This window comes from Nelumbo lutea, chromosome 2, assembly GCF_056320005.1.
Source record: "Nelumbo lutea isolate HS-2025 chromosome 2, American lotus-T2T, whole genome shotgun sequence".
In the NCBI taxonomy this organism is placed as follows: Eukaryota; Viridiplantae; Streptophyta; class Magnoliopsida; order Proteales; family Nelumbonaceae; genus Nelumbo; species Nelumbo lutea.
This window is the reverse complement of record NC_142685.1, coordinates 16,867,149-16,894,352: the sequence shown is the minus strand read 5'-3', so window position 1 is coordinate 16,894,352 and position 27,204 is coordinate 16,867,149. Positions and strand designations below refer to the sequence as shown.

Genomic DNA, 27,204 nt, shown 5'->3' with positions numbered 1-27,204 from the left:
GGATGAGACTTGGATTTATAGCCCCATGGGTACAAGGTAAGGTACAAAAATTGTCATGCTCCGTTGCTATTCCTACAACTCATAAGCTTATGATGCATTCTTTTTTTAATTTTTTCTTTTTTTTTTTTGGGGGGGGGGGAATTCCCGATCAGTACCCTGTACTTTGGCTCGAGTAACAAATCGGTCCTTGAATTTTAAAATGCGACAATTGAGTACCCGAACTTTCAAATCGTGACAATCCAGTACCTGCTGTTAACCAGTCCGTTAATCAGCCGTTAAGTGACATTTGAAAAGTCAAAAATGCCCTCTGAATGTCTTATAGTTCTCTTTAATAACCATCCAAACGTTGACACAAAACTGAACAATCCCAAACCTAACATCTTTTATTCATAAGTTAGTGACTGTTTAGAAGAATCTAGAATTTGGGACTGTTCATTTTATTGTCAATGTTTAGATGGTTGATAAAGAGAATTAGATGGCCTTTGAAGGACATTTTTGACTTTTCAAATATCACTTAGTGACTGATTAATGAACTGATTAATGACAAATATCTCACATTTTTAAACTTTGGATACTGAATTGTTATATTTTAAAGTCCGAGGACCAAATTATCACTCAAGCCAAAATACAAATAATTGATTGAAAATTCTCTTTTTTTTTATTGATTAAATTCCAAATTTCCACTAGGACCTTACCAACCACATTGTTGGCACCTTGCATGATGAAATCGTATTTGGATTGGCATGATGGTCTCAGCACTCCTTAGTGGCGGGGCAAAGTGCTGAAATCCAGAAGTTCTGAGTCTTTCTGTGCAAAACAAATTTAGGGGGTTAAGTGTTACGGAACCCAAAATGCAGGGTGACTTTGGTGAAATTTATCCTCTTTAATTACTGTGATATTTTTGAATCCTTTTAATTATGATGAATTGATGATTGATGATTGATGACCACGGGTTACTGGCTAGCCCTGCATAATAATCTTCCGTCGACCATGTCCGTTTCTCCTGGAGGCTGATTATGGTTGATGTTTTATCTCGTGAGAGCAGATGGCTAAGCCAGCTGTGATGGTTAATGTTGTAGATGTCTACATATCTGTCTGGTGTCTACTGATTCTATTTATTCTCCAAACCTGGTTCAGGAATCACAACCTCTTCAATCTCATTCTCAGGTAATATTATTTCTTCGAAGTTTTGATGGATCAGTAAATTCATTATGAACAGAAAACAAAAATTGCATTTTCGGTTTCTTTATTGCCATCATCCTTTTTTTTTCCCATTCCCTAGTTAGATAGGATGCTATACTGCTAAAAGAATATGATGTTTGAGTTCCTTACAACACTTTATTTATTTATTTTTATTTGTGTTCATCGAACTTCCATATACAAGTCTTACAAAAAAAAAAAAAAAAAAAAACTTCCATATACAAGATGATTTCCTTGCTTTGGCTACTTACATTTTATTTTACTTTAACAAATTTTCTTTGTATTTCGTTTGTTATAGAAAGTCTGACTTCATTTAATTCGAGTGTCGATAGCCATTTTCCACAAATGGAAAATTTGTCATGATAAATATTCCTTGAATTCATTTCAATGAAAATCGGGGTTTTTTCATGACTTTTACTTTTTATGAATGTGGCAGGCATATAATCTGAGCTATGATCTGGAGTCCCTTCGAGACAGTGTTTGGTGAAACTCTGGCTCTCCTAGTTGCCAAGATAGCCGATGTTAGGGATGCATGAAGTATGTCCTCATTGTCTCTTTGTCTGTGCCTTCCATTGTAGGTCGGGTTTATATCCATCCCAATAAGCTATTTCTTTAACTAGACTGTTTGAGCCGTCTTCTCTGGCAAGTCAAATGGAGCGTGGGAGCTCTACTCAAAGTCTTTCGAGTAGAGGCGGTTCTGGTATGTGAATCCTAGTAATTAATTGATTTTCATTTTCGGTGCATGGGACTTGTTTGATTGATGGAGTTTTTAAAGTACCTCATTTGATAGATCATGAAAATTTGCTACCAGTGGCATATTGATTGGCATGGTGCTTGTAGATGGGAATGAGATCCACTATTCTATCTTTCAATGGGTCCTTGCTAAGAGATCTTATATACAAAACTTGATGTGACTGGATGTATTTTTGGAGGTCAGAAATAATATGGGGAGTGGTACAGCAAAAGAACTAACTTGGATGTTTAAGATCACCAGTGTTATTATTATTATTTTTTTTGAAAGACAACACATGACATTGATTTTGGAATTTAACCTTTGAGAGGACCAATGTCTTTACATGTCTGTACATCGCCATATGTATTGGTAAGCATGTGCAGCATGGCTGATACCAAGAATCCTTGGTGATATATTGGTCTTATGGTTCATATAAAAAACTTCCTCTTTGTTGATATCTTTAGCTGAAATTAGATGACCCAGCATTTCTTACTTTATCCTTTCTTCTTTCTGGATGCAGACATGGGAAGCAGCCGTTATCTGATAGAGTCAGGGTTCTATCTCACATCATTAGCTGCAACAATCTTCGTTGCAGCACTTATAACAGTTGGGGTTTTGTTTATCACTTTGCTGGTAGCATTAACTCTCATGTTACAATCCTGTCAAAGTAGGAATTCTGGGGTTGTTCAGCTCCGGGAAACAAGAGTTGAGTATGATTATTGCAAGAGTTTTACTCTACATGCGGAGCTTAACAACTTGGAAGTGGCCGAGTTTCCAACGATATGCAAGGCACATGCCATTTCATACATCAAAGAAGGTCAATATCTACGAGATTTGAATTTCACCATAATGATAGCTGAGAACTACTTTAGTAATTTGACACCACAGGATGATGGGTTGGATGTTATTTTGATTGATATAGATGATATATTTCCATCTAATCCTCATCGTCCCCATCCCTTACTGTTCAGGTAATTTTTCTAAGACCACTGTCTTATGATGCCGATAGCATTGTTGGACTCTTTTGTCTACCTTCTTGTGAAAATTACTGTTATGCATCATAAATGTAAATGAATCCCATAAAAAAATCATAAATATAAATGGAATCTAACTTCAAAATTGGTCGTTTGGTGGTTATTTCACTGCTATCATACAAAAGAAATAGTTGTTTATTTATTTATTTATTTTTTAAATTCATAAAGGCATACCACATGACTTCTAAATCATCATTATCAGGATCCAACACCATGAGAGTTTGGCAAAAGTTTTAGTGCTGGCTGTCAACCTGATACAACCCTCCTCCTTTATCTGGGCTTGGGACCACATGAGTTCTAAATGCTCATATTCTCTCATTGGATGCATATGTCTTACTACTATTGTGAGAACGTATGGCCTGATACAACCCTCTTCCTTTGTCAAGCTCAGCTTTTTTTGTCCAGTTTTGTCCGTCTTAGGCTTTCTTCCTCCTATGATAATCATCAAGTGAATTGAGAAGATTATTAAGGACTTGCTTTAGGAGCTTGGGGCTTCAAAAAAGGATTATTTGGCGAATTGGGTAATGGTTTGTAGGAGAAAGAAATACTAAGCATTGTCTTTAGGCAGAACTAGGGGATAGAAATACTAACTAATAAAGTGGATTTAAAGGTTTCTTGCTGACAAACAGTCTTTGGCATTTGGTTGTCAAGAGTGTATATGGATTTGACCAGACAGGTTGGGACTCCATTCAACTATTGTGATGACCCTAAGGTGCCCTTGGAAACTATAATGATCTGTATTTTTTTTTTTTATTTATAGATTCATCAGGTATGGTTCTATTTCTAACAGGTGAATTAGGATTATTGGAGGTTGTGGAGGCATTTATTTTAATAAATTATTACATATCTGTGGTGGTTGTGTAGCTTTGGAAGTATATTGGGTTTATGTGTAAATTTTGGGATTGTTATGTTTGGACTTATTTAAGACACCAGTGTATTGGTTTAGAGATGATACATTGAGAGGAGAGGGTTGGATGTATTTATATTCTTCAGATTTCTCATACCAGAATGACCCTCCTCATGTTGATGGGCCTTGTGGCCAAACCGTGTAAATCTATTTTCTCTCTATTTTTTATTTTCTTTGTTTTTATGGTATTTTCCCCACTTCATTTTTTCTTTGAAAACTGATAATGTGTTGCATTGTATTGTATTAATGAGAAACTTCAGCACCCATGGTATTTTCCCCACATGATCTCTACAGGTTAGTTATCATTAGCCCTGCTAGTGCTAGAATGTCTTGAATTGGAGGCACAGCCCATTGCTTTTGCATTTTGTTTTTAACCAAATCTGTGTCTAGTAAAAGCAGCATGTGTGGCTAAGACTGAAAGGTGCAAAGTCAGGGTTCTAACCCTTATGACTGAGTACCCAAAATGCTCAGGTCTTCTTTCTCTAGTGTGGCAATGATTAAGAAGAGAAGTTTCTTGTTCTTGGTTTTGTATGCATAGCCAAAGCAGGGCGAGAGAGTGTGAGATTTGGGACTGAGGTTGTGAGAGCAATTAGAGAGTGACTCTATGATCTCCTAGTATTTTTCATAGTGATTTTTCCCGGATTATCTTCACTTGTGGATGTAGGTCAATGACTGAACTACATTAAATTCCTGTGTGTTCTTGAGTTGCTTTATTTTTTCTGTTTTTTCCCTATTTCTCTGTCTGCCAATCAGTTTAGATCTTTGTTTTGTCACTACAAAATACAAATTAGTATCAGAGCATCTGGGTGTTTGATTGTATTTGTGATGGTGGCAAGAGCCGCATCAGCGGTGAAATATGAAGTAGAGAAATTTGATGGAAGAAATGATTTTACTTTGTGATGTATCAAGATGTGCACCCTGTTGGTGCAACAAGGGTTACTCAAGTCACTGAAAGGGAAGGAAGCTTTACTGGTGACAATGTCAGAAGACGATAAGGAGGATCTCTTGGACTGGGCACATAGTGCTTTCTATTCAATTGTGCTTATCTGATGAGGTTGTTGAGAGAGGTTTCAGAAGAGACTACGACAGTCAGGTTGTGGCTCAATTTGGAATCTCTGTACATGATCAAATCCCTGATGAACTGGCTGAAACAACGATTGTACACTCTCTGGATGAAAGAAGGTATGTCCATCAAAGATCACCTTGATGGATTCAACAGAATAATTTAAGATTTGAAAAATATTGATGTGAAAGTTGAAGATGAGGACAACTCTTATTCTGTTATGTTTGTTACCTCCTTCATATGATCATTTTATTGATCCTATTAGATAATTAAAACCTATTCAGGGACCTCTCCCAAAAGCTTAAGCTTTTAGGTTGAACTGTTCCATGAGATGGTATATTGGTATTAGAGCCTGTTTGACCAAGTGGTCCAGTGTTCGATCCTCGTCACCCCCATTATAACTAATTAAATTTCAATACAAGGTATGAGTGGGCTTGTGTTTGTCCATGCTTCAAGCTTGATGGGCTTTTGAGGAAGGGGCATGTTAGAGAAAAAAATCCATTTAGGGAAGTCCCTGAATCGGTTTTTTATTCTCTAACAGATGCCATGTTATATGGGAAAGATAGTATCTCTTTGGAGGATGTTAAAGCAGCCTCAAACTATAGGGAGTTGAAAAGCGGGTGCCAGAAAATCATGTTGAGAATCAGGCAGATGGCTTGATTGTTAGAGGTAGAACAAAAGAAAAAAGGGTCACGAGGTTGGGCACATTAGAAAAAAATGTTCAAAACACAAAAATAAGGGGAAAAAGAAAATTGAAGAGACCTTTGGTTCTGCAAATGTTGCTAGTGAAGGGGAGAGTTCTGATGATGCTGACAATGTTTTGGCAATGCCTGTTAGTAGCTCAGGTGATGATGGATTCTTGATTTGGCTTGTACCTTTCACATATATCCCAGTAAAAATTGGTTTTCCACATACAATGGTTGAACCACGTTAAATTTTGTGCTCTTGACTCTTGAGTTGCTTTATTTTTCTATTTTCTATTTGCCAATCAATTTAGATCTTGGGTTTGTTAGTACAGCAAGTGTAGGATTCGGACATAAATTAATCATTAATGGTCTTCATCAAGGTTTGGACTGAATTGATTTGGAGTGAGTTACTGCAAGTTCCAGGATTTTCAGCTGAGTATGTGATTGGGAAAGAAAGACAGTTAATGCAATGAATTTGTTTAAGCTGAAAATATAGCATTTAATGAGGAAGAGCATTACAGGACAGAAGGATTTTCCACTATTTTTTCTGAGAATTTTGAGGGTGTTATATCAAGTTTTCAGGTCTGGAAATCTCGGAAATTAATCTTGCATGAATTGTGATCCCATAGTTCATTGATCTTAAGAATCTCAGCAGGGGGATTTAGATTCACTGCATTTTCTTATGCCCAAATTTCTGGTTGGTCTACTTGATCACTTGTCAGGCCTCAGGGCATTTTCTGGATTGCCATTTGAGGGTCTTTAGACATAACTCAAATACTTTTCTTATGAAGAGGTAGTTTTTACAGGACTACTAAGATTATTTTTACATTTCTGGATCATTTTTAAAAGCTGTTATGATTGGTTATGGCTTTTCATTTTTTTTTTCTGAAATTAATCAGGTTATTTTTTGTTTTTCATAGTTGACTCCTTGGGTTTGGACTTTTTTGATCAATTCCTTGGGTTTGGACTTTCCATCAGCTGGGATCTCTAGAAGGGTCTATAGGCTTGGTAAAGAACAAATCTGGAAATCAGATTCATATATTTTCAGTAACTTTTGGATGATTCCTTCAGTTTTCTCAATACATTTGGACCTGCCATGGGCAGCCCTAGTAAAGCTGTCATGCTAGCAGCTCAGGCATTAGATAAGGTTCCTATTTTGCATTTTCATTGTTTTGTTTGTGAGCAAAGTAAGAAGACTTATGAAGTGGGTATTCTGATTTGGTGGATTATTACAGTATTTGGTTGATTGCTTTGGTATCTGGTTCAATAACGCTGTTGGCTTCTCTATTTGGTAGCTTCTTCTTCTTTACTTCTCCAGTTTGGTGTTCATGCACTGGTTTCATGATTGTTGACTTCCCTTGGTCACTACTGGTTTTTTGATATGCTCTCTACTTGTTTGATCTGGTTTATAGGATTTTTTTTTCTCCAGTTGGTTGCCCGATGGCAACTCTGGTTTGATAATCTGGTCCCGTTATCTGTTTTTTTTCATCTCTCTGGTGCTTGGGCTCTGATGCAGTGATGCTTACGTTAGTTTCAGTTATTTCACTTATTTGACATGGTAATGTGTTGTGCTTCTCCTGGTTTGTGATTGTGGTTTGGTGATTATAGGTAGCTTTCTGTTTTGAGCATCTATTGGTGTTTTATATAGAGATTTTTGGAAGCATTTGATTAGTGCTTCACCCAGTGGTTTGGTTGGTAATTCTATGCCTGAGTTGGCTTTCTGTTGGTCAATTCCAACTTTTTGGCCTCTTCTGTTTTTGTTTCCTCCAGCATGCTATATTTTGTTAAGTTCCTTCTTTATATTCAACCTTAAAAACTCAAGTTGGTTCACTATTTTGAGTTTGAGGGAAGGTGTAGAAGATATGGTTGTATCTGGTATTCTGGTTTTTCTTTTAATGATGATACTAGCGAGGGGGGCCCTGCTTCGCAGGGGCTAATGACAGGACAAATTGCTCCTTAACCACTTGGTATAGAAATCTCAGAATTAGAATTGTGTGCAAATGGCAAAATGGAAGTTTAAATAAAATAATATTTTTTTTTTCAATTTTTTTTTTTGTATGCACTTGTAAATAAAAGAAAACTTGTTGCAAAGTTGCATTTCTTTTCAAAATTAATCCAAAAAGAAAATAATTTTTGTTTCCTATAAAGATCAAAATAAAATTTAAAAATAAAAAAAATATTTCACTTATGCAAAGCCAAAACAGTAAAGTTTTCCCTCCAAAAAGGCTATTAAATCTCAGAGCCATAATTACTTAATTTTATTAGTAAAGAAGGCCATTGAATTACAGAACTATAAATACTTAATTTATTAGTTAATTTTATTAATTTTTATAAAAGGTAAAAGCTCAAATATAAATTGTGAAAAATGTTGCTAGTGACAAAATTGATAAGAGGTTTTGTGGTATTAACCCAAAAATCTTAAATATACCAACTTGTTTTAGTGATCTAGATTCTAGAGGCAGGGTATCCTGAGTTCCGTGTACTCATGAGGTAAATTTTTGCCACAAATAATGCCATGAGTTTCTCTTGAATGTGGCTATGTTTTGTCCACATAATATATATATATATATATATATATATATATATATATATATATATATTGGCATTTAGGTCAGTTGTGTTAAAATATGTTGTTAAAACTAAGCTTACTAAGTTTTTTGATAATTTAAAATTAAGGTTTATGTCTTGCAAGAAGATAGGAGTTGAGGGGAAAGTGAGAGGTAAAAGATCTCACATCTAACTAAACCTTTAACAAAATAAAGGTTTCATTAAGATTATGGTTTTAATTAAGGTCTTAATATTAAGTTTTAATTTAGGTCTGTTGTGAGAAGAAAGGGGTTGAGAAGAACTGAAAATGCAATCATTATGACGTAGGAGGAATACCATGATCTATCCACTGGATAAATCAAATCCTTTACTTTGTGTATCCAGTTGTTTATCCAATGAATAAATCAAACCTTTACTTATGTACCAGTGTACCACCAGGCAGCAGGAATACTGTGATCTGTCCAGCGGATAAATCAAATCCTTTACTTTGTGTATCCATCTGTTTGTACCACCAAGCAGCAGTTTATCAGGTGAATAAATCCTTTATTTTATATACCCAATGGATAAATGAGATTTAACATGGGAACCTTTGCATGTGTGATTTCTACACGTGCAGATTCCATTTTAGCGCATGGAGAACGCTTGACCATACACCATTTTGTATTAATATGTGTACATATATACAATATGTGTACATATATACAATATGTGTACATATATACAATATCTAGGGTATTGTTAGTTTTAGGCTTGTTTAAGCCATCACCATGTGGTATTAGTTTAGGGATTGGAGTGAGGAGAGGTTGACTGTGTTTATATTCTCCAGATTTTTTGTAGTGGATTGGTCCCTCTTGTGGATGTAGGCCTCGTGGTCAAACCACACAAATTTGGTCTCTTTCTCTTTTTCTTTTTCTTTCTTTTTCGGTATTTTCCCACTTGATCTCTGCTGGTTAGTAGGAGAGACTTCCCCCGTTTAGGTGCCCCAGACTTTACAAACCCATTAATGACTTTTTAAGTCAGATTTATATTGGGACTTTGGTTTTAGAAGGGTCAATTTGTGATCATTAGAGTGATAAGGTGATTGACCTCATAAATGCTTTAAACTATGTTCCTTCTTCCTGGTGAGTATGATCTTAGGGTGTAGTTATTCAATTTGTTGGATAGTTCTCCCTCTTTTCTCCCTTAACCTTTTGCTGATAAAGCATTGTGAATGTGGTCTTACTTTACAAATCATTAAAGCCCTTATGCTCAGAAACAACCCTCAAGATTACAATGTAGGTGAGATGCTTTAATGAGGTTGGAAATCTTGGTATCTTTTCCCTTAGGTGTGCATTCTTTTCCAGGGAAGTGGCTAGAATGCTTATCATCTATTGCTAGCTTGTTCTTTATCAAATGCCATATGAAACCACCTTTTTCCCTTTATTTGGATCCCAATGGGTGCCCAACTGACCTATTGGATCTTTTGTACTCCAATTTCCTATCACCATCTACTCGGAGAGGAAGATTCTACAGAATGCACATACTTTTCTTTGGAGTGTGTGGGCAGAAAGAATTTCAAGAATCTTCAATGATAAGAAGTAGGATGTAAACATAATGGTAGACCTTGAAATCATTATAGTTGCTCAATGGCCTTAACAAGAGGAAGGAATTCAAGGGTTTAACTGAAGTATATCATTAGAAGGCAGTGTCTGGTAGCCCTCATAGTCAGCCTTTTCCTAGTATGGGAGCCTCTGGGGCCAGATATCTGAAACTGAAGTTTGATGAGTTGCAACTACGGACCCCCAGGTGCTTTTAGAGGAGAAACTAGACAAATGGTATTGATATTTTGAGGCCGGTGTCCTTTTGTTGCTACATTGACTAAAATTGGGTTCTCTTGGGGAATGGATTGCTTGCTTGTTGAAGGTGACTGAAGTAGTAATTGGATGGATGGCTTTAGATTCTGTTGTTCCTTGGATCCTCCTACATTATAATAGAGAGACAAGAACATTGGCTGCTAGGATGAAAAGCTCATTCATCTGCGTCCTTAGATTGGCTAACCATCTAGTGGGTTTCTTACCAAGAGGGTTGGAAGGATTCAGTTTTATCAGGGGGTTGCTGGTTCGGGGAAAGTGTGATTTTGTTTGATTGTATTTGTTGAATGTGTAATAGTGGTGTATATCTTAATTCTCTGTTTGTCGCCTCTTTTGTGCACCTTCTGGAGGCAGATATGTGCATAAGTCTCTTTGATCATGCATGCTGATATAAAGGTTGTTTTTTCTATCTTCTTTGATACAGATCTGGCCAACATGATGGGAGTGATTTGACTGAAGAAGCAAAGTATATTGCAAACATGCTTTCTCTGAGATTGCAAATGAAGCTCCGATCTAGCGGGTGGTCTTTGATTTTTATCACTAGAAAGCCAGAGAAACAGCGTAATGATACCACAAGAGAACTCATTTCTGCAGGATATGTAGGGTGGTCATCTTTGATCATGAGGTAAGATGCTCAGTAGCTCATGTCCTTTTATGTAAATTGACAACTAGATGAATCAGGGACTAACTATCAAATTCATTAAATGCTAGTCTGCATCAATCCCCCTACCCACTCATATACACCACACATAAAAGGAAATATCAAGTAAGTGAGTCAACTTGTTTGAACAAGTGAGGAAGCTTTTAAGTAATATTATGCAGCTATGTCTCCAAGTTGCACTGGTAATCTATTGAATTCTCAACTTTCTGGCCATGGTGATCATATTCATGGCTATCATAGCCTCCATGAAGAAGTTCATGATGGGGTACCTACATATTGCTTTTATGAGCCTTGGGGTGTTGCCAATGGGTCCTTTAAGAAGTCCCAAAAACTAGCCAGAGTTCACCCCAACCTCTCTACAATGTGTATCTATATAGATTTCTCAGGTAGTTACTGTAGCCTTTGTGTGTGTTTGCCTGTACTATAAGCACAATAGTTAAGGTTATCGACCGATTCTGTGATATTGAATCCATTATTGCATCTTTAAAACCAAAAGTGAAGAAAGGAAGGAAATTTTGAGTTTAAAACTTTACCTTTGAACAGGGTACAAAGAGCTTTTGGACTCCTTAATGTGCATGCATTTTAGTTTCTTTGGTTGTGAGATTTCTTCCTTGGACCATCTAGTGGTTAAGATTCCAACCTTAAGAAATGACCTCTCTTTTGAATTTTGACTACCATTGGTTGTTTCAGCGTTTTAAAAACACAAGGCGCAGGGGTCAATTTGCGCTTGAGGCACAAGGAGCAAGGCGAGGCACACGCCTTTTTGAAGCAAGGCACAAAAATACAAAAAAATGCTAAAAAAAAATGTCAGAAAATTCAAAAAATCAAAAAGTTCAAAAAAATATTAATAAAAAATATAAACTTAAAATTTAAAATAAATGTTTTAAAAAACCTATTATCTAAAATTAAAATACATAAACATAAGATGCAAAGCATATTCAAATGAGAATTTAAAAATAAAATCAAACATATAAAACATTTTCGAGCATGTAAAACTTGTAATCTCTTTTTTCACTCAATTGCAATACTTCAAGTAGCTAATGTAATGTAAAACATATTACGTTTCTGATTCTACGAGCCGCCTTTGTGCCATGCCCCTTGAGTGAAGCCCAAACAAGTCCACGTTAGGTCTTAAATTTTTAGTTTTCGCACAAAAAATAATGATTTTATAGTTTTAATTGCTTTTTAAGAAGACGTTTTATTAGGATGAATGAATGAACAACATTACCAAATTGGGGGTTCTCGGAGCCCCTGACCCAGCCGCTATGTTCAAAAAAAGAAAAAAAGCGTCAAATTTTCAAAAGGCGCACGCCTGGGCTGAGGCGCAAGGCGCAAGGCGCAAGGCGCATCAGGCGCCCCAGGCGTGCACATTTTGAAAGGGCTGCACCTAGGAGGTGCCTCGCCTGTGTGCCTAGGGGCACCTTTTAAATCACTGGGTTGTCTGTCTTTGTTTCATATGTTTATATGTACATATTCTGGCAGGTAGAGTTCTCTGGTTACTTGGCATCTTTAGTCCTTATCTTGAGCTTTTCAACTTCTGATCAATAATCACTTTTAGATTTACCTTGTTGTCAGAAACTTCAACATTTTCTTTTCTTTTCTTTTCTTTTTAATGAGAGGAAACCTCAACAACTTAATCCTTTGATAGATGCTGGAGGCATGACTGAACCAGACTTACCTCATTCACTTTTTCTTTGCCTTTTGTTGATTTCTAACTTGTGCTGACCTGGGTGAATCTTTAGTTGGGTATACTTGGTGGATTTAATAGGGCCTTTTGCATCTGTGGTCCCTCATGTTTTATGCTTTTAGCAATATTATATATTCTCCATATGTTTTTTAAATATTGTTAACTATCGTCTTTATAACTTATGAGAAAGTAATTTATGTACAACACAGTAGTATCTTGTTAGGCTGGACATCATCCACTTAACCCCTTCTATGTTACATTATAACTTCCAAATATCTTTCATTTTTACTACCCCCAATAAATTTGTTCCCTGTTTACCCCTTGTTTAGTGAGTTAGCTGTGCCATTTGCTGATCTATGAAACCACATGAAAATGACCCTACCCTTATAATTTGGTTGTCTTCTCTCATAGTATGTTGATGCTGCCACATCCCTCGAGTTTTCTCTTGTAGCCAGTTTATTATCATTTTTGAGTCTCCCTCCACTATATTTTCCATATCCAGCCTTCTTCAACCACCATATTTCTCTATATATTTTCTGAATTAGCATTGATCCCCCTATGTTTTATAGATTGACTGTAATGCCGCCTCCTGTTAAGAGCAACTTGAAACCATTAATAATCACAAAGTAACAAAACTGCCCTTAATCCACCTGAAATTCACTATGGAACAAAATCTATGTACTTTGTTTTTATTTTAATTCAGAAATCTTTTAGTTTTTGTTTTTTTTTTCCTCTCTTTTTTTCCATTTTGAAACCCCAAAATCCTCTGATATGGAAATAAATGAAAACAAAAGAATTGAGAAAATGAACAACATAATGGATTCTAAATTAAAATATATAATTAATCTTATTCCCTTTTTAATTTCAGTGGTTTAAGGCTGATTTTGTCATTGTCATATCATTATTTGAACTTAACAGTTTTAGGTTGCTTTTAGCAACAAGGGCACAAATGCAGTCAATTTGTAAAATGTAAGGGATCAATGAAGATTGGAAAGGATGGGGGAAGTATACAAAGTTGCAAGGACATGGGAATTATAGATGCAGAAAAGCCCATCTATATATTCCCCATAATGGTCTGATTTGTAAACTAGGATATGTCGACCCCATAACTGTTCTTACTTTGATAGTGAAAATAAATTCATTAAAGGAAAAAATATACAAAAAAGATTAAGGAAAACCAAAAGAAAACAAAGAGGCAGTCGTAAACCGCAAGGCTCATTCTCTAAACCCCTGCTATACCATCAACAAATACCTAAGATGTCCCAAAGACCACACTCCCCCTCCCAAGACACTGCAAAGAAATCCCCAGATGACTAAAACCTTCATAAAACAGATCAATGGCTCTACCCTAAAATAGAATTCTTCCCTCTTCCACCTTTTCATCTGCTCTTATTTCATAACCAAACCCATTACCTCATGGTTTGTCATTCTGATCGGTACCCCATTTTTTTTCCCAAATGCATGGTCTCTTTTTTTTTTTTTTAGATGTTCATGTGGTATTGTTATAAGTGTTTTAAGAGACTGTCATCCACAAGTTTGGTTGAAGATCATTCCTCTTGCAGTTTGGATGACGAAATGCAACTGGATAGCTGGGAATTCTTTTCTAAAAGGAGAACAGAATTACGGAGTCGAGGCTTCCGTATCACAAGCATTATTAGCAGCAGGATGGATGCTTTAACAGGTCCATGCTTAGGGAAACGTAATTTCAAGCTTGCAAATCCGAATTCTATTCTCTACATGCTAGATCCTCAGAATGGAACATTGGAACAAATACAGTAAAATGCGTCTCTAGGTGATTTGTCATTTATGCCGATAAGGAATGGTCTATTGTAAAGCCTACTGTGAATATGTAATTAACAGATTCTTTTTTTTTTTTTTTATTTCATGAATATGTTATATGTTCGTAATCTAAACCTAATTAGTCAATTACCCAAGGGAGAATAATAGTGTACACGATTTATTTGCATCTATTTCCAAGAATGAAGTTTTTGGCTGCTAAAGTTTGACTTTATAGAGATTCCCGTCTGTGCGTGTCCTATCTCTAGAAAACTCAGAATTTGTCCCAAAGAAAGCTCTTGGCTTTATTTTATTGAATGAACTTATGCCATTGTACTTTCGAAGCCCATAGCTTTTCTTTAGTTTGGCTTTTGCTTATGCGCTCCGAAGTTCGAACATATTCTACTCTTAAATCTGGTAATGGATTTTAAGCTTTTAAAAGTAGAAGGCACGAAAGCATCGTTGGGCTTCTTCAATTAACTTTTGGCTGGACTTACGTATACCTTTCACTCCTAAATTGTATAGCAGTTTATACTCCATATATTCATACATGTCACCATAAAAAAGTCAACAACTAATGCGAAATTGCTATTCGTTTCACTAAAAGCAAGCATGATTCTGGATCATGAATTAGGTCATTCATGTAAAGGGAATAACTGAGAGAGATGTAAGAGTAGAATGTTCAGAGCACACAAGCAAAAGCCAAACCGAACTTCTCTTGCGAAAGGAGAAATTCAGCAGCAAATGATACAACTGTTTCAACTTTTGGCCTTGGGTATTTAAGTCATTTGCAAGAACTAAGAAGATGGTTCCCCAATGCCACACAACACAATGATTACTTTTAATGTTGGAAGTGCAAGAAAAAAGAACAAAGTTTTAGGGAGAATCTATGATGCCGGAAATATATGATTCCGCAAAGGCTTTGACCAATTACAACCCGTCTGAATAAATCCAGCTGATTGGTTACTTACTTTATGTTTATATACCGATTGATTCGTTGTAAGTTTTTCCGTTATCGTCTTTCGGCATGATCCAATATTTAATTTTACTGTGTACTTCCCAGGCTGATCCCCTACTGTTGGATCTCGTTTAACATATCACTCAAAGTTAGGGCTGCAAGTCGGGCCGGGTTGAGGCCAACCCTAGTCCAATCCTAAGTTCTAAACCCCCAACCCTTCCTAACCCAACCCGACTTACCTAACCATAATCCTAACCCTAACTAAATTCCTTCAACCCTCCAATCCAACCCAAAATCAACTTTGGGTTGGGCTGGGCTCAGGTTGGGCCTAATCCAACCTTCTTCCCATCCCTTAATATCTCGTAGAACTTCTTAATCTCAGATCTTAACTCAACTTCTATGTTTTATTAGTTGATGTTTTTATTGGTTCTTTAAGTACAAAATAAAAAAAAAAAGTGTTTGAAATGATTATAATTTATTATGAGTTATAGCTTATAATGGATCTTTTATGGGCAGTAAGGGGTGGCAAACAACAAAGAGGAGATAAAGAATAAAATATTCAAAAAACATAAAAAATATTATTAAGGTTCTGGTATTTACAATTAGGACTTAGTGAAGTGGTTATCTTAAAAGAAATAAATGATAGTATGTAGTAGGGACTATACAACTATCGTGCATATAAACAAATCAATGTATGATATCGGATCAATCCGATCCAAGCCGAAATAAATTCGAATTCATACATTTCAACCCTAACCCTAATTTGAATATCAACCTAATCCAACCCAACCCAACCTGACTTTTTCAGATTAGGTTAGGGCCAACCCAGCCCAACTTGCAGCCTTACTCAAAGTACCCACCTCAGCGCTGAAGCAAATTAGATGACAGATTGCAATCAAAAGGTAAATGGCAATAACCAATAACCAAGCAAACAAAAATGTTAGAATGTGAATGGGCGAGTCCTCTCAATTGATGCGATTTTATTCACAATACAAGTAGTCGGACCAGTGCTGGTGAGAGTGAGAAGTTAGTCGGTCATTCCCGATTAGAAATCTTGCAAGGCTCAACTCCATGAGGATGACGGGATGACATCCTTATCAAGAATCTAATTAGGGTGATAAATTTTTGATGCAGCTCAAAGGTAATGACTTTTCTATAATTTTATATTCAAGCAAACTCTACATTAGGGGTGCAAATGGGTCGGATTATCATTCAATTCAAATTTAAATTTGATTTTATTTTGTAGATTTCAGATATTTCTTATTGGATTTTCAAATAGGACCAGATCGGATTAGTTCTAAAAATAGAATTCATTTCAAAATTGGATTGAATTCGAATCACCCGTATCCAATCAGACTCGGATATCTGGCATTCTTAACAGGTTTGAATTTGAATTGATCTTTGTGGGATTTGTTAGATCATTGGATCAGATTAGATATAGGATTTACATTATCGGATCGAATTTGGGTATACCCCTATCTGAATTCAATTCGATCCATTTGCATCCTATCCATACAATGGTGCTTCACCTTCTCTTACCAGTGGTGGAATGAATGCTAATCTTTCTTTCCAGCGGTGAAAAGGAACTTCTTTAGGCCCTCATTGGACAACTAAGGCCTGAGTGAGGAAGATGAATGATAAATCCTTCTTTTGAATCTATGAACCACAGAATAAGATAGGGGGTGTAACCTATGCAAGTTAGGCTGGGTATATGGCTAAAACAGACTCCAACCCTAAGATCAGGACATCAGATCAAAGTGTAGCCCAATCTAAGGTCAAAGCCTGAGTTTGCCAACCTAAGCCTCGTCATGGCCAAATCCAACACAAATTGAGATGGGCTTGGGCTTATACAGACTTAGATGGGTTTAAACGTTTTCATGCTTATCTAGGCTTTTATTCAATTTAAAAATAAGAAACTTGGATTCAAATATGCATATTTTTACATATGATACTGGTTTTGGTTCAAGCACAGGTTTTTAGGCCTCAGCCCATCCTAGAAGCTGAAAGTTTAAGCACAACCAATGCAAAAAAGCTTGGGTTGGGTAAGGCTCAAGTTAAATCAGCCAAAATTGCAAATCTAGGATAGTCTTGATTTCAGGGGTTGGACTACTCTTTGCTTGATTTTGGTAGTGTGGTCTCTCTAACGTGTAGTGTGTTTGAATCCACTGGATTATGGTGTGGTTAAAACCATGTGATTTCAACCACACCACACTCGTATTTTTGCATTGTAGTGTGGATGTATTGTTAGTCAAATTGTAAATAAAATATTTCAATATTTATTATATTACATATAGATGATGTTTGGTTCCTAATGAGGAATAATTTGGCCCGTCAAATGATGTGATGACATGGAGTCATGGAACAAAGAGGTGACATCTCAGTGACCTCGGTGACCTCAGCAATCCTAGTCATCTTGCACACCTCGGGTCACCCAGTTAGAGACCAAGGCTTGAATAACTCAACTATATGCAACAATTTATCGAGATGCCACGTAACCTCTATCCAAAAGCAAGCCAACTGTCTTCGATCTCATCGGGATCACGACACTACGTAAATGGAATTCATCTTCTCCTTGCCCGATTCGGACTGACCTGGATAAGCCTTATCAACTTGCGTAGAGTCCGCCTTTGGTTGCAAAACCAACTACCGACCAAACGGGCTGAGGATCTCGGACATGCATCGCGAGGCCCACGGCAACTCGCCTATATAAAGGCCTTGCCTCCAGCCTCACAAGATATGTGTGATTCAGCTCTCTCAATACTCTAGCAATATTGCTTTCAACTCTCTCAAAAACCTCCAATTTATTAACTTAAGCATCGGAGTGCCCACACCGGGTAAAGCACCCCATACACTCTGACCTCCTTTTCTTGTAGCTCGACTAGGCGACCTTGCTAGCTCGACTTTCGAGCTGTCCTCCAACAGGGAGCACTAGATCGCGCATAATCCGTTCCGTTGTCATTTATTTGAAAAACAGAACTAGTTCACTGCCACCCATGTGCTTATTCCGAAATGCTGTTTGGTAAAACACTAATTAAATAAATGTTTGTCTTGTTTTGTGTAAAATCCAATCAATAGGGGGAAGCTTCATTTTTAATGTTTCCCCCAACACCAAGGGGTTTATTTATTGTTTAGCTTATGTGGTGCCTAATGGCGCCTAAACATAAAACATCAAAAAACATTTATTAACCCCTTTTCTCATTTTTCAAGATACATCACATACAAAATGTTTATTAAATAAACGTCCATAGTACCACACAACCTCATAGTGATCATCCAATTAGTTGTGGTGTGGATTCATTCACGAGATATTGATATGTAAGAGAAATTGCAATATTTTATGCTCTTAAACAAAGTTTTAAAAATTGATCTAAAGGCTAACCTGCTTTTGTCTTCGGGTCGTAGGTGACCGGTTTGATCGTGTCGTGTGTAGGTATGTATAAACGTGTATTTTATCATTATTAATGATAATTATTTTTGAGATGTAATATATGCATATATAAATATTATTTTATATTTTATTTTTAACAAATGTTACAAATTGCAATTGAGGCCCTAAAAGAATTTTCTGGTAAAATAGCAGGGCAAGGCACCTTTGGCCCATTGGGACACATAGATCTCGAAAAATTACCTAAAATAAAAAATAACCCCAATCAAGCATCATGGTGTAAAGTTATAGTCTCTGAAAATTTACACGTAATATGTGCGTCCCACAACCCGTGATTGAGTCGAATGGGTCAATGGTTGAACTACCTAGGTTGGATGGTTTTTTTTATCAAATTAATGTTTTTTACTGAACGAGTTTCAACAAAACTAGATCTAAAATCAAGACTAGTTGATGGTTCAAATGATTCAACTGTCCGAATCATCAATAGGTTGAAAACACTACTTTTAAATCATCTTTCAAAACATACGTGTTACTTGTTTCAAAACCAAGCAATCCACAAAATATCCACAATACAGAACACCCTGAACTCAACTGTTTTATAAATGGATTGAATATTGATTAATCCCAACCCAAAAGTCAATATTACCTATTTAAATCAATATTGTAAGACTCAGACCGGAACAAAAACCGAAGTGCTAAAACTCAAATGGGTCATGGTGTCATTGGGTAGTTACTCCGTTCAACTTGTGAAAAGCGTCATTTAACTAGGACAGAGAATGCCTACCATTTCTGGTTTATGTGATCTGACCATCTGGTCCAATCCGATCCAAGTCTTACATAGTTATATTTATGCTTATATATTAGTTAAATGTTCTATGTTGATTAAAGAGTAAATTTCATTAAAATCAATTGCTCAAGGTAAAATCAGTTAAGAGTGCTGAGAAAAGAAAATCTGGAACAACAGAGAACAGACCAAGTGAACTGTGAACACACTTGAAATAGAAAAAAGAGCTCTTTTGGTAAGCAAGTGAGCCAGCCAGACGAGGACATATAGCCATGAACTTAACACATTACTCAGACAACACGGGGAAGTATTCATGCAGATTTAGCATGCCCATTTTATCGTATCATTGCATTTTGTGCATACAATTATTCGAGCAATGCAGTCGTCATTCTCATCATCTAATTTAGAAGAAATCAATAGTTTCTTCCTTTTATTCAATTGTCGCTCCTATTGGGCTTGTCGGAACCCGAAATTATCTGCAACGTAAAACAGCAGAGGATTCGTCAGTCGCGTATTCTCAACACTTAGATTATATTAACGTGCGTTTTCCGTTTTACCATATCAGCTGCTGCCGGAATCCAGTCGTTAGTTGCCGGATTTCCCTTGCACGAAGCATGGTAGCCGGAATCCGAATCCGGTGCCAGTCTAAAGCAATTACCGTTCGCGTTATCCATCTTGATGAAACCCGTTCCCGTCTATAGGGAAAAAAAAGATCAATCAAAACATTTGCCCAAAGAAAAAAGAACAAGAAAAGAAAAACCACCATCGGCACACAAAAGCACCGTCAAATCCGCGAAGTGATTAACAGGAGAAAGGATTGTTTTGCATACTGTGTGGTGTTGCTTGTCTACGCAGTTCAGATCTTTGTAGTACTCGGTCTCCATGTATTCCTCTGTGGCTTCTCTCCCATTGTAAACCAGTTTCTTCAATATTCAACAAATCAAGCGAAACAAACATCAATTAAACAAAAGAAGCAACCAGCCAACCAACAGGATTTAGATTAATTGAAGTTGAAGGCAAGAAACAGTAAGTGACATTGACGTTGCTAAATGCTAGGGTTCAAGAACCGGTCCTTTCCGGTTGGTCTAGCTCCATCCGGATCGGATGACAACTCAAATATTTTGCTTCTGCCAGATCTGAAACCACTGCTACTTGATCTAATTTCTAAAAAATTGATATGGATATATAAACAATCAGCATGAGAGAGAGAGAGAGAGAGAGAGAGAGAACCTCAGGATCGTTCTCCAGCTGTTGAAACTTGGCAAGTTCGGGAATATTCTGATCGAAATTAGGGAAATCGTCGGCATAGTTAGAAGAGTACTCGCTGCGCTGAGGCTTAGTGTGGCGTTTGGGAGCGATTCCGTGGAAATACTCCCTCGTTTCTTCCTCTCTCCTGGCCGCCTCCTCCCTTGATAGAGGAACGTCGCTCCGGCTCGGTTTACTGCACGCCATTTCCTTCCAATTATCGATTTATCTTCTCGAATCTCGATAAGGATAATCCACACAGGGACGGTCAGGGCCAATATTTATAAAGGGAACGTGGGAGCTGTCTTAACTCCTGCGAGATATTTTTCTTGCTTTCCCTTTTTCTTTCTACACAGCCAGGCTTATCCAAAACGTCCTTTGATTCCTGAATGTGTATGGGTAGGGCCCTTATTAAATGCCACTTACTATTCGTAGGTCTGACAACCGATACGAAAGTCCGAATCCCAACCGAGACATGATTTCTAAAAATCACCATGAATTTTTGTTGAAGTTATGTTTGGTTTGAAAGAAATGATAGGAAAAAGCAGAAAAATCTATATAAATTTTATAAGATTTTTCTATATTTTCTTTCTTTTTTCTATCTTTTCCTTCAAATCAAATATAGACTTAAATACATAAATTTTCAAAAAATCCAAAACCTAATGTCAGTAATTTGACATTTTTAACGGATGTTAATAGATTATCATTTTCTCCTTTTTTATATTTAACCCTTATTAGTAATATCATCGGGGAGGAAGAAAAAAACGATGACTGACTATTCGGCTGTTCTTTTGATGGTGAGACACTGACTGCAGCAATGTGACATGGTCAGAATGGTGGCACCGAACCCGATCCATCCAATCCAATTGCCAGTTTTTGAATTGGATACGTTTTTGAGTAGATCATCTATTCATGCCTATGTTTTTTATTTTTAATAAAATAAATTAAGATATAATTACTAATTTACCTATTTTCACGATAACGTAGCATTCCTGGAAATTCTCTCAACAGCCATGCTATTGGGCCCTAACAGCTAAAATTTTTCCGCCCGCCGCCCCACCACACCAGGGTTGACGTTGAAAAAAAAAAAAAAACTGGCCCATTTTGAGATGACGACGCTGAAAATGGGAGGAATTTGGTGAATTTACCAGGTGGAGGCAATCACAAGCCCAGACCCAAAAGACAACTCCAGAGTCCTGATCAAACGTGACACTTATCCGTGCCTTATTTACTACGCTCTGGCCCGATGGATCGGTTTGAATTGATGGATTTGAAGTCCAATGACATATTATTTATTTATTTATTTAACCAAAATCACATGATTTCAGTAAAAATTTTTAATTCCGATATTTTCACCCCAATTCAGGAAGTTACTTTTCAATGTTTCCAAAAACCGTTGCTCGTTTACATGATCGGATTTAATCCTCACAAGACTGTATTCGTACTGTCTTCACATACAATTGTAACCCTGTATTGGAAATATCTCTGTATTAATATTTTTATTTACGAATAGATATTCTTAACGCAAACTGCAATAAGGACGGTGTGAACTCGATTCTTTGTAAGGACTGAATCGAAGTTCCTCTTTCACTAATGTTATATGCTTGGATTACAATCAAGGAGTTGGTGACCGTTCCTTGGGTCTATGTGTGAGTTTGAATTTTGACAGATGACTGCCTTTTTGTTGAGACCAAGATGTAAATAAAACCTGTGGGGCTGGATATTTTTGGGAACGCACTCGGGAAAACATATCTTTTGACCGTGTCGCATGTGACTCCCACTGAAATGTAAGCACATCAGTTTTCGAAATAAAAATCAGTTGATGTGATAATTTGAATTTATTATAAATAGGATAATTATCCAAAATTACCGTGACTTTTCAATATTTCTTTTAAATCAATCATAACTTTTTAAAACGTCTAAAACTCACCACACGTCACTAACTGGATATTAAACGGGCTAATAATTATTAGTATATTACCATTTTATCCTTCAAATAAATAACAAAATATACAAGACCATATGAGAAAGCATCTGCCCTGTCTTTGGGCAAGTAGAGTGACTTCTTCCATCCACCCAGAAATCGATGATCGATCATATATATGACCGGTGGAGATTAATGATGAGGGTAGATTTAGCCCTCCAGTAAAATTATGACATGTGGCATCTCGTGACAATTAGGTAAATACCCAGCCAACAAATTTATGAAGTTGGTGACCCACCCGGGCATTAGTCTGGCCGTTCTAACGTGCACCTGCGCGACCTGCGTGCGGCCTAACGCGCGGCACGCGCGACCTGCACGTGAACTGCACGCGGCCTGGTGCGCGGCCTGCGCGAATTGCACGCGGCCTGCGCGCGGCTTGGCACGCAGCCTGTGCGACCTGGCCGACCTGGACCGGCCTAGCACATGATCTGGCCAGGCCGCCCATAATGCGCCAACCTGACAACCTGGCCCAGACATTGACCCGCCGACTGACACAGGCGCCAACCTGACGACCTGGCCTAGACACCGACCTGTCAACTGACGCAGGCACCCCCTGACAATCCGGCCCAGGCGCCGACCTGGCCGCCTGACACAAGCGCCAACCTGACGGCCTCGAGGAGTTCACCACCGTACCTCGGTTCTGACAGGATGTGACGAGTCTTATCGTTTGGAGGCTTTTCACCCACCTAACCCATGAGGACTCCGGTATATAAAGACCTCACCCCCCAAAGGGGAGGAGGGATGGAAAAAGGGAAGTAACCCCTGTTCTCTAGCTCTCTCATATTATCTTAAAAGCTCTCCACAATAAGAGTGCTAACTTAAGCGTCGGAGAGCCCCTGTCGGGAAAATACCCCCGAGACCTCTGATTCAGTTTTCGCAGGTCCCTCAACTCCCGTCGCCTACAAAGAGGAGGAAAAGATGGAGTTCTCGTAGGTCCCTCAGCTCCTGCCGCCTACAAAGAGGAGGAAAAGATGGAGTTCTCGAAGGTCCTTCAGCTCCCGCCACCTACAAAGAGGAGGAAAAGATGGAGTTCTCACAGGTTCCTCAGCTCCCACTGCCTACAAAGGAAAGAAGACCACCTCATGTTGAGGGCAGTCGGATTGCGCCGCACCAGGGAGCTCCACCATTCTCTAAGTCATCGGCCGCCTAGTAGGCAGTTCGCCACCAGGTAGCTCTCTGCCAGGCAGTGCCCCACCGAGCAGCTCGCTACTAAGCAGTTCGCCACCGGGCAGTTTGCCACCGAGCAGCTCGCCATCAGGCAGTTCACCACCGGGCAGTTCACCACCAGGCAGTTCGCCACCAGGCAGCTCGCTACCAGGCAGTTCGCCACCAGACAGTTCGCCACCATGCAGCTCGCCACCAGGTAGTTCGCCACCGGGCAGTTCGCCACTAGGTAGCTCTCATCCCCAGGCAGTTCTCCACCAAGCAATTCGTCAGTATGCAGTTCACCACCAAGTAACTCATCACTAAGGCACGCCACCACCAGGTCAAATGACGAGGTACTTAGCCAAAAAATTTTTACATCACAAAACATTGGTACGTGGCCGAAAACGGTTACATCAATTACCATTGGATCTCTCATCAATCCAATGAGATTGAGCAGCAGAAATCCTTCGGAATTGTAAGGAAGGTCTCTCCAATTTCCTGATAAATAAGACCCTTGCATGCCTTCTTTTGATTCCTAGAACCCATTTCTTCTTCCTCAAATCCGAAAAGCAAGAATCTGCAATATCTAGTGAGTGTGAGAAAGCCATTGAGTACTGATATAGTTGGCTCAACTTCCCCTTCGTTATTGTAAATGTGCTCCTCTAGAAACTCAATCTCATTAGCAATGACAAAGAGCATCTGAACCAGTGCGACGTTGCTGAGCTGGACCGGAGCCAAGAAAGCCTCTGAGGACAGTGTTCTTCTTCTTCGCAAAGAGGAGAAAATAGCAATTGATGCCATAGAAGTTAAGGATTCAAAACCCTCGCTTCCTCTTCCTCTCCTCCTTCAGACCAAATGAGAAATCAACCTCAACCAAACCTTTTCCCAACCTCCTCTCCTCCTTGATGTGTACGATCTCTTTTGAAATTTGAATCCTCATGCAGTAAGGCTATGTTTTATCTGATTTCGTAACTTGGGATTGCCATATTCTTTTATCTGGTTCACTCTTCATTTTTGCCCATTTTCGTTCATTCTGCTCTGGCATGGCATCAGACGGAAATTGAATGGGAGCGATTGATAATTGAACAACTAATCCTCTAAACAAATTAATTGATAATTGCTGGCAATGGGAGCGATTGAGTAGATTGAATGGACAGATGATAGATTAGAACCCATGCGAATGGTACAACGAATCTTTCTCTAATTCCTTTGTCTTACTTAGGAGGAGGGTCTAGATGATAGATTAGAACTCATCTCGTTTGTTTGCTCTTAAGACTATATCATTCATTGAACTACTCTCTGCCCCTCTCTCTCACCAGACTGAGAACCGAAGTTATTGAATAGCAGACGAATATGTTAACGCCCATTATTCTTGTTTTCTTAATGCTGGAGCTGGACTACAAATGACTCCATGATTTTCCCTTACCCACCACCCACCTTTCCATATTCTCTTATTTCCACTTCTCCATTGCGTTAATGGCAACCATTACGCCTATACGTGTCATTTGCCCTACTACTTGCCCCTCATCTCTCCCTACTTCGCACCCGAAACTGTTCCATTCTTCTCTTATTCGTTGTTATGAGGACACCCTCTGACGGTCCAGAGAAGCCCAAGTTGCTTCCCTTAATGGGTCACTTGGTTACCCCGACAAGACTGATCTGCTAACCCCAACACCTTCATCCTCGACGTATCATTCTACTCCGGCATGGGCAGAGCCAAGGCAACGCCAATGAGAGTGCTTTTGGTCGGATTTCCGACCCCAAGATCGTACTTACCCAGAAGGGCATGCAGAAAGTTCTGAGCGACAGAGGAAGAGTGAAAATCGGTAGGGAGAGACCCTAAATGAACATCTTTTTTCTCTAATTCGCCAGTTAGGGGCAATTTAGTCATGCAAATTGTATTTATGCTAACGTGGACAATTTATGTTAGTGATGGTGCTTTAACAAAAGGTGAGTCTTGAAAAATAAAAACTCAGGTGAATTTTAGAGAAATGCTGAAAAATCATTGTGAATTTTTTAAGGTTTTTTGCAGATAAGGGCAACTTTTGCCTTTAATATCAATAAAAAATAATATTTTTATATAATAATTAAAATAAGATAGTTTTTTTTTTGAAAAATATCAAGAAAGGGCAATAGACACTATTACTCATCTTCCTCCTTCGCCTCTGTATTTTTTTGCCAATAAATGTTCTTCACGTCCAAGAAAGCAAACTAGCGTAGGAGGGGGCAGAAAGCGAAAATAAACAACAAAAATCAAATTTGTTACAAAATAAAAACTTAAACCGCCAAAAATTGCCATCACCTCCTCGCACGTTTCCTCGCTTGCCTGGAGCTCACAGCTTCTGTTTCCACAGATTCCCCCACCCGCTTCGATGGTGCAGGCACCCGAAACTCCTTTTCGCTGGACTGCTCTACTATGCTGTTTGTTTTCCGATGAAACCTTGTCGGAGAACCTGGTCGTTGCTCCCCTTTCTTATCTACGCTTGTCGTAGTAGAAGTTTTGGCAGAGATTGAACTGCGTTTATAGTAGGATCCGGCGGCTCAATTTTGGATGGTATTGGATTCGCATCTCCTTTCTGACGACGTCTCGAAGTACAGTTGCGGTAGAGGACAGACGAGTTCTTGGAGAAGAATATAATCGCATTGCTTAAGAGGAGAAGAAATCACGGAAGAACTTTTAGCTGCAACCAGAGTATTGTCCTTCTTCCAACCTCTATCTCACTGTTTCAATATCAAGATGTTGCCGGACCAAGCTTCTATATCCTGCAAATTGGAAAAAAAAATAATAATAAACATCAGCAGCTGCAATATGATTTTTCGGCCAATTAAGCGGTTTTCCGGCACAATTTGTAAATTATTTCTTTTTTGCATGAACCTCATTTTGACATTATCATAACCCAGGCAGATTCATTCGCATGAATACAGAGGGAGAGGATGAATACAGAGGCAGAGGAGGAAGACGATCCACTGCCCTTTCTTGATATTTTTCCAAAAAAAAATTTTATTTTAGTTATTATATAAAAATATTATTTTGTATTGATATTAAAGACAAAAAATTGCTTTTATCTGTTAAAAATCCTTTTTTTTATAAAAGGCAAAATGAAAAAAAATAATAAGATAAATAATAAATTTTAAAAATTTATAATTCATTAATATAAATTTTAGTATATACAATACTTAATATATAAAATAATAAAATGACTAAAATAATGTAAGTTGTGCCTTGTCGTGTTGTGGGCCACGCCAGTCTATGGACTTTTACTCTTACCTCCAGTTCCACATGCAGTGCGGCCGTGACACGTGGCTGTGCTGGGCCGGCCCATTTTATCAGCCGATGTACCGTTGAAAGCGTCTGGTCTGGGTTCGAATTCTCCAGATATCAATAGATTCAATACCAAACTTGTAGCAAAATGCGACGGCGTGAAGGGTCCCCCACCGCAGTTGATGTATAATTTGTATATGGAAATTAGCTCACTTACCAGATGATCTGGACTTGGGATCCGAACCAGCTGACCGCTGGGTAATGCTAATCCAAAGGATACCAGGTTCAGCTAATTG

General features: G+C 38.1%; 2 protein-coding genes and 1 long non-coding RNA gene across 4 annotated transcripts; 1 reads left to right on the top strand and 2 right to left on the bottom strand.

Annotated features, from left to right (window-relative positions):
* The first annotated feature begins 915 nt into the window (after positions 1-915).
* Positions 916-14,368, top strand: LOC148868871 (uncharacterized protein At2g39920-like). 2 transcript variants are annotated; one of them, XM_088971318.1, is made up of 6 exons: positions 920-1,167; positions 1,637-1,683; positions 1,779-1,900; positions 2,454-2,904; positions 10,445-10,645; positions 13,931-14,368. In XM_088971318.1, the coding sequence occupies exons 3-6, from the start codon at positions 1,852-1,854 to the stop codon at positions 14,145-14,147; spliced, it is 918 nt and encodes a 305-aa protein (XP_088827444.1). In that variant the 5' UTR covers positions 920-1,167; positions 1,637-1,683; positions 1,779-1,851; the 3' UTR covers positions 14,148-14,368. The 2 variants fall into 2 exon arrangements, with proteins under 2 accessions (XP_088827443.1, XP_088827444.1); XM_088971317.1 differs by having other exon boundaries at positions 916-1,167; positions 1,637-1,900.
* Positions 14,369-19,365: 4,997 nt separating this feature from the next.
* LOC148868870 (uncharacterized) lies at positions 19,366-20,903 on the bottom strand. The gene is made up of 4 exons (XM_088971316.1): positions 20,502-20,903; positions 20,102-20,194; positions 19,829-19,966; positions 19,366-19,747 (listed from the first exon to the last, which is right to left on the bottom strand). Exons 1-4 carry the CDS (start codon positions 20,721-20,723, stop codon positions 19,706-19,708), a joined length of 495 nt encoding a protein of 164 aa, XP_088827442.1. The 5' UTR covers positions 20,724-20,903; the 3' UTR covers positions 19,366-19,705.
* Positions 20,904-25,695: 4,792 nt separating this feature from the next.
* On the bottom strand, positions 25,696-26,612 carry LOC148868869 (uncharacterized). The gene is made up of 2 exons (XR_016106446.1): positions 26,522-26,612; positions 25,696-26,409 (listed from the first exon to the last, which is right to left on the bottom strand). It is a non-coding gene; the product is annotated as an uncharacterized LOC148868869 (long non-coding RNA).
* Between the last annotated feature and the right edge of the window lie 592 nt (positions 26,613-27,204).

Coding starts and splice junctions, on each gene's coding strand:
- LOC148868871 (XM_088971317.1), top strand. CDS start 1,852: ATGGAGCGTGGGAGCTCTACTCAAAGTCTTTCGAGTAGAGGCGGTTCT. Junction 2,905..10,444: donor CCCCATCCCTTACTGTTCAG/GTAATTTTTCTA, acceptor TCTTTGATACAG/ATCTGGCCAACATGATGGGA. Junction 10,646..13,930: donor TGGTCATCTTTGATCATGAG/GTAAGATGCTCA, acceptor TTCCTCTTGCAG/TTTGGATGACGAAATGCAAC.
- LOC148868870 (XM_088971316.1), bottom strand. CDS start 20,723: ATGGCGTGCAGTAAACCGAGCCGGAGCGACGTTCCTCTATCAAGGGAG. Junction 19,967..20,101: donor TAGACAAGCAACACCACACA/GTATGCAAAACA, acceptor TTTTCCCTATAG/ACGGGAACGGGTTTCATCAA. Junction 19,748..19,828: donor TTCCGGCAGCAGCTGATATG/GTAAAACGGAAA, acceptor TTTACGTTGCAG/ATAATTTCGGGTTCCGACAA.